Raw genomic sequence first — 7,426 nt, forward strand, 5'->3', positions numbered from 1 at the left:
AGCGAAGCGGGCCGGACACTGACAGCTCCATCGCTTCCTTCCTCGGTTCCTGCCCGAGTCCCCACTTCCCTCCTCTCATCGCTCAGAGCAGCATCTTCTTCAGACCCTTGATCCTCACTCTTGGGGTCGTCCTGCTCCCTCGGCTCCGTATAATTGCCTCCTCTCACCCACCAAGCCAGGAACTTTCTCCGCCAGCACCTGGGAGTGGGGATTGCTTTGCCTGGGCGGGTTTCTCCAGGGGTTCACTGGGTTGGGGGGCTGTCTCTAAGGGCTTCAGGTCCCGGAGAGACGCCTGCCACCCTTAGCCTGCTTCCAGGTGGGCTGCCGTCGGGTCTCGGCACCCTCTTTTCCCGTCTCCCCTAACCATGACCGAAATGAGCGAGAAGGAGAATGAACCGGATGACGCTGCCACCCACACCCCCCCGGGGACCGTCTCTGCCCTCCAGGAAACCAAGGTAACTCGAGAGGCGCGAGGCCTGGACCCCTGCCCTGTGCGCCCCCAGCCGGGGCATCCTCCTCCCGACTCAGTTGCCACTGTGGCCTCCGGTGCCCTGGAGTCACCGTAGAAGGGCCCGTTTGGTCCCTAACGCTCCGCGCGGCGACCCAGGGGCAGTAGGTTCGGATGAGGGACCGCAAACAGCTCCCATCACTCAAACACGACACGCCCTTGCGCGCGTGATGAGCGGAGCTCCCCCACGACCCTCCAGGGAGGTTGTAACTCGGCTTTGTTGGAGGGAGTCGGCGCAGCGAAAGCAGAGGGAGTGTGTAGCGGTGTGTAGCGGGTGTGGGCCGGTGTACGCGCCCGAGTGTGCGCGCCAGGCGCACCTCTCCTGTGCCCGCCAGGTCTCCGCCTGTAGCTCAGTCTGTCCCCCTCTCTCTGCCCGTGTCTCTACAACCTGTTTGTCTCTGCCTCAGTATCTCTCTGTGCGTCTCTCCCGGGTCCTCTGCGTGTTTATCTCAGAGTCTCTATGGCTCTCTCTGACCCGCCGCAGTCCGACATTCCCTCCTCCCAGCCCGGTTAGGCTCGGCGACGTGAGCCCGCGGCCCCAGGGTGCGCAGCTTCCGAGTTCGCGCTGGGTGTTGCGGCAGCGCGGGCCATCACGGGCGGGGACCCGCGGACTGTCGTTGCAGCTCCGGAGCAGAAAGACAGGCAGACCCACCCCCCCTGCCAGCGGGACGGGGGCTGGGTGGTAGTGGGGGCGTGGGGAGCGGGTAGAAGCAAAAAGGGAAGTCATCATAATTAATGAATGTCATAATTAACCCTAATTATGTATGATTGTTACTCCTGCGGGAGTCACAATGAATAAATTATTCCCCAATGAAGTCAGGCGCAGCCCAGACTCCTGGCGCTGAAGGGGCTGGGGGCGGGGAGGGGGACGGAGAACACAACAGGGCTCACTTTCTGCAACCCCCGCCTCTAATCTGTCTGCTGCCTCCCCAAGTTCTAGATGGTGACCCACAAGAAGTTGTGCGGGAAGCAACCTGAGCAGGGTCCCTGGGGATGGGGAGAGAGGAGGCAGTCCTCTCTGTCCCCTCCCCAGACTTCAGGCCAAGGTTACCCTTTCCCTTCCACCCTGGTAATTGGTTCCCACTTGGCTTCTGTTACCCAGATGAGGAGGGGGTCAGCCCGGACCAGAAATGGGTGCCATCTTTGGCTCCCCGTGGTATCACTAGTTCATCTATAGCTATTTCCCATGCCCATCCTCCTCCTAATTCTGGACTACTTCCCACGATATGAGGTTAATTCAAGGTCAAGGTCATCCAGGAAATGACCAAGGAAAGATGAATAGGGCCCGAGTGGATGGAGTCTGGCTTAGGCACCCCAGGTAGGCTTCCTGTCCCTAAACCGGAGGGATCCAGTGGGTCTCCATATCCAAGACTTCAGATTCACACTTGGCCTTCTCCTGCTCCCTTCTGAGAACTGGAAACCTTGGGCTCTCAGACCACAGAGTTAACTCCCCTTCAGACAGTCAAGTCTATTGGGAGAAGAATGAGGTGTTGAGGTGGGAGGATATTGCTTGGAATAACTGTGACAGCTTCTTTCAAGCAGAGGGTCCCAGAAACAGAGCCCCATTCTGAGTTCCAGTGAGCCTGACCTCAGTTGCCTTCTTATCACCCTGGACAGACGCATACAACCTCCCTGCTTGCTTCCCAGGGCACTGGGGCCTCTCAGATCCTGTCCTGTTTCCCACACCACGGTCTGGCCACTCCGCCCCCTCCTTAAGGGCTTTCTGAAGGCAGGCAGGAGTGCTGGGCAGTGCTGCCTCAGCAATCAGCAAGCTCAGCTGTGTGGGGCTGGCAGGGCTGGCAGGTCTGCACCTCATTTCTCCCAGTCCAAGGACCATCTCATTCCAACACCTCTGGATCTGAGCCATGGGGATCTGAGGAGCAGGGAAGGAAGAGAGTGTACACTTGACCTGGTCCCTCTGTACCAGGTCAGTTGGATCCCTGCCCCTTTGCCCCCCTCCCTGTACCTCACTTATGAAGGGCTCCATAATAACAACACGGGCTGGGCTTCGGCTTTGGGGGGAAGGTACTCAAGACAGCAGAGGTGGGCAGAGAGAATTCAGAACCTTTGCCAGCCTCCTTCCATCCCCCCATCTCAACTTGTCCCAAGGAAGCTTCTGTCTTCAGACGGTGGGGGTGGAGGGGAAGGAAGGGAGAGGGTTGATTGCTGCCCACCCAGCTCAGTTTGAGGCAGGTACAACAGAGGAGGCTGGTGCCTGTTAGGCAGTGAAGCCAACATTCCAGACTTATTTATCAGTGTTTGGGGGTCCCTGGGAATTTCTTGCAGCCCAAGTTCAGCCTCCTGCCCACTCTAAGGTTGGTGTCACTCCTAAACCTAAGGTACTCAGTGAGCTTCCTCATGTCAGCATTGCCCTCTCTGGGTCCCCATCCCATCCTACTTCGTGGGGTCTGCCATCACCCCTTCTGGTGCCATTCTTGGGAAAATCTTGTCATGCCAGCTCTGCCATCTGAGTCAGCTTGTGTCACATCTGCCACCCCCTCTGCCAGTTGCCTGATACCTTTTCAGGAGCTGGTGGGAACTGAGGGAAGAAAGGACCATCCAGGGTGTGGAGATGTGGGGAGGAGGCAGGGAGGCCAGGCCCTGCATCCAAGAGGGGACTCAGAATGACAGGCCTGGTGGTCCAGGCTCCAAGCCAGACAAGCTCCTGGTGCTTTGGCGGTGATTGGGTGGGAGGTGGGGAGGAAATGGGATGCAGATGTGCCCGTTTGCCAGGGTATATGGCAACTTCTCCTGTCAGGGAATGGGTCCTGGGACAGTAGGGGCACCAAAAAGATAGTGGTGGGGAGGTCTTCCCTGGAAACTAAGAGTTCCAGGAGTGGAAATACCTGGCTAGGCTGAGCCAAGATGAGGTTTGGGTGGCCAAGGCAGATGTCTCTGGAGTGGGCAGGCATTAAGCCATTTGGCAGAGATGTCTGCATCTGCCCTCCAGCCACAGACTTTGACATCCGCCAGCCACCCCAGGTGTTATTCCTTCCTGCCTCTCTACCCTCCTGGGATCTGGGGCAGAGTCAGGACTGCCCCGGCACTGGGGAACAGTCTGTTCCAGAGGCCTCTGGTCCCCTGCAGCGGTGGCTCCTGGCACTAAGGCCAGGCAGGGACCAGGAAAGGGCACAGGCTGGACAGAAGAGAGGTTTGAAACCTCATCCTGTGAGGATTACTTTGGAAATAATGGCCTCGGAAGGGGGGAACATGATTGATGTCTTCAAATATTTGAAGAACTGATGTGCGGAAGCGGGAGTAGCCCTTTCTTGAGCCAAGGGAGGAACAAGGGCTGATAGGCAGGGAGGCAGGTTTCAGCTCTATATAGGGAAGCACTTTCCAGCGATTGCAGCTGCCCAAAGATGGAATGACTGTCCCAAGAGAGGGTGCTCTTGCCGTCACAAGAGGTGACCAACAGAGTCAGACAACAATTCTGAGGGGCTGTGGCCAGAGTGGTGCAGGGTGGGCACTGCTCCAGGTGGCCAGTCTTTCTAAGCTTACACCTCATGACAAGCCCATGGCACAACTGAGGGGCAGAGGTGAGGGCCAAGGCAGAGGGCTCCTTACTCCTTGGGCTCAGTAGCCAAAGCCACTAGTTCAAGTCCCAGCTCTGCTCCTTAGCAGCTGAGGACGCATGATGAGTGAGTAATTTAACCCCTCAGTTCCTCATCCTGAAAAGTGGGACAATAATTATCACTACCTCAGAGGATGGTGGAAGGTTAATGAGATGCTGCATATCCATTCCAGGACTCTGATAATAACCACCTCTCATTATGTTTATAAATTTAGTTTTTTGTTTTGTTTTTTAATATTCATTTATTTTGGCTGCACTGGGTCTCCATTTTAGTTGCATCATTCAAACTCCTAGTTGCGGCATGTGGGATCTAGTTTCCCAACCAGGGATCGAGCCTGGGCCCCCTCTCTTAGCCACTGGACCACTAGGGAAGTCCCCCATATGTTTAGGCTTTTGGTTTGGGGTTTTCAGATTCTTGCTTTCCGTCTTGCTTAGAAAGCACCTAACCCTGCCTCCTTCCTCTTGGGGGTAGGGAAACTGAGGCTCAGAGAGAGGAAGTGAAGTGACTTGCCTTCAGGAGCAGGTTTCATTTTGCCCCCACCCTCAGCCTGTGCTCCCAGAGGCCTCCTGTGCTCTTTGCCTACAACTCCTGGGCAGAGCAGCGGCTGGTTCACCCGCCTCCAGGCCTGTCAGAGCCTCCAGAGCCACGTTTGGCCCATAGAACACATTTGTGTTCTAATTAATTGTCCCTCTGGGCCTCTACCTCTGCCCCAGCACCCTGGCATCTGGGGCCTGGGGCCCTGCTTCTCAGAGACACACAAAGAAGCCCACAGTACTGGCCAGGAAACTGGATTTGGAAGGAGCTGGGCAGCTCAACATGCCAGTCACCCCAGGGCTCTGTCTGGCCTTTCAGCTGGCACACCAGGACCCACATTGTGCCCAAACATTTCCCCCTCTGCTTCCCCTTTGTCCTGTGGCCTACTGGCCTCCCCAGGGCTAGAGGGGTCTCCGCTTCCATCCCCTTGGCATGGCTGCCAAGCTGGCAGCCATGGCACACAGGCTGCCTGGTATCCCAGCTGGGAACCTGGGCCAAGTCTCCCTGCCCTATGTCCCCTCCCCCCATTTTTTTTTTTTAATCACCAGTGAAAAGAAGTGGGCAGGAGAAAGGGCTCTGAACAGGAGGTGAGTGGGGCAAGGGTCTGGGTAGAGCCGTCCAGATTTCATTTCAGGCAGAATAAGGGTATGTTCGGGTGAGCAGTAGAAATAGCTCTTTGTCATTGTTATTCCGACACTGAATGGTGTCCGACTCTTTGCGACCCCATGAACTGCAGCATGCCAGGCTTCCCTGTCTTTCACCAACTCCAGGAGCTTGCTCAAACTCATGTCCATTGAGTCAGTAATGCCATCCAACCATCTCATCCTCTGTGGCCCCCTTCTCCTCCTGCCCTCATCTTTCCCAGCATCAGGGTCTTTTCCCATGAGTCAGCTGTTCACATCAGGTGGCCATTGTGCTCTGGCCTCATGCAGAATCCATCCTATGCTCCAGAACATGCACTCTGTTTAGGGTTCAAGCCACTTGCTCATCATTTATTCCACAAACATGGAATGAGCATCTTCTATGTGCTGAAGCCCATTATGGGGATTTGAAGCAACTTTCCCTGCTCTCCAGGGGCTCACAACCTCCTGGAGAAGTGAGAAGTAAATGACAAAGCATAAACCTGATCGGAGCACTCATGTGGTCCCACTAAAAGGAATCCCTACAGAAGAGATAGCTCCCCCGAGGAAGAATAGTCACAGGAAACCCTGGAGGATAGAAAGCGAGACATAATTGGATAAGACAGAGAAGAGGACAAGCGTGTCAAACGCCCAGAAGCATAAAATACAGATGAGTTCAAGTCATTTTGTCTGAACTCAGGTGGAAGGCATGGGGTGGAAGGGTGGATTTGGCCAAGTAGTAGTGCCCTGGCTGGCATAAAGGCCTTGACTGAGTCCTGAGGAGCCATGAATGGTTTTTGCATTGTCAGGGGTCACCTTCCTGCTGCATGGAGAACAGGTGGGGATGGACAAGGTGGAGGCAAAGAGTTATAGCCCTGAACCAGACTGAGGGTGCCAGAGCCTGAGCTAGGGCAAGGCTCTAGGGGTGCTGAGAGGTTGCAAGGGATAGGCTGGAGAGGTGTTTCGGAGGGAGAATCAACACTGAGGATGAGAGTCCAGAGCAACCACGCCCCTCTCCCTGTGCAAGAACTGAGGACCTGGCATGTTTTGTTTGGGCCCCCAAAGTATTACTTTGTTAACTCAAGTAAATGGCACACCCATTCAATAAAATTCCTGTGTGGCCATTAAAAAAGAATGCTGAAACTCTTTGTGTATTGGTATGATTTCCAAGATTTACTGTTAAGTGAAAAAAAGCAAGGTACAGGAGAAATACTATACTACCATTTCTGCAAAGAAAAAGGAATAAAACCTCTTGACTTTGTTTCTATTCAGTTTCACATAAGAGTCTCAATTTCTTAACTGACTTTTTTTTTTGGCCACACGGCATGGGGGATTTTCCCATGACCATCCCCCCAACCCCCTCATCACCCCCCAGCCCCCACCCCCCACAGTGGAAATGCAGAGTCTTAACCATTGAACCACAAGGGAAGTCCCTCTTAACTGACTTCAAATTTCATAAGTTCATTAAGCGCATTAATCTTTTTTTATTAAAACATCACATTTATATGGAACTTCCCTGGTGGTCCAGTGGTTAAAACTGTATGCTCCTGCAAGGGGCACAGGTTCAATCCCTGATGGGGAAACTAAGATTACACATGCCGTGTAAAATAAAATTACCAAAAAAAAATTACATTTATAAAAAAAAAGTCTAGATTTCTTTTTAAAAATTGAGAACCCTGGCAATGCTGGGCTGCTCACATAGACTAGCCTCAGCTGGTATAGGAGATGAGCAGTTACTTGCTGGCCATACAGTTTGCCACAGTCCCCACCACTCCTAATTAGCCTTTCTAGTAAGAACTCCTTTGCTAGAGGAGTTTCCCTGCCTGGCTCTTGTGGGCACCTGGGGTGGTGACCTACCTTCTGGAACTTGGCAGCCTCTCTCTCAGGAGAAGCTTTGTATCACCTCTGGCTCTCACCTTCAGGCTGCTGCTGGCCGAGGAGAGACCCCCGGGAGCCAGCCCCCTCCAGGCTCACCATCCCTCTTCCTCTCTCAGCTCCAGCGGTTCAAGCGCTCTCTTTCTCTCAAGACCATCCTCCGAAGTAAGAGCGTTGAGAACTTCTTATTTCGCTCCAGCTCTGAGCTTAAGTGCCCCACTGAGGTGCTGCTGACGCCCCCGACCCCACTGCCCCCTCCTACCCCACCACCAGCCTCCGCAGACCGGGGCCTGCCCACTCCCGCCCCATCCCCC

General features: G+C 54.5%; 1 protein-coding gene across 1 annotated transcript in view; it reads left to right on the top strand.

The window, feature by feature from the left end:
• The first annotated feature begins 9 nt into the window (after positions 1–9).
• Positions 10–7,426, top strand: part of STAC2 (SH3 and cysteine rich domain 2) — a 13,695-nt gene continuing 6,278 nt past the window's right edge. Inside the window, exons 1-2 of the mRNA XM_010842675.1 lie at positions 10–455; positions 7,232–7,425. Coding sequence (XP_010840977.1) covers positions 366–455; positions 7,232–7,425 — 284 coding nt within the window. The 5' untranslated portion in view covers positions 10–365. The remainder of the gene's footprint in view (positions 456–7,231; position 7,426) is intronic.

This window comes from Bison bison, unplaced genomic scaffold (assembly GCF_000754665.1).
Source record: "Bison bison bison isolate TAMUID 2011002044 unplaced genomic scaffold, Bison_UMD1.0 scf7180017864180, whole genome shotgun sequence".
NCBI lineage: Eukaryota > Metazoa > Chordata > Mammalia > Artiodactyla > Bovidae > Bison > Bison bison.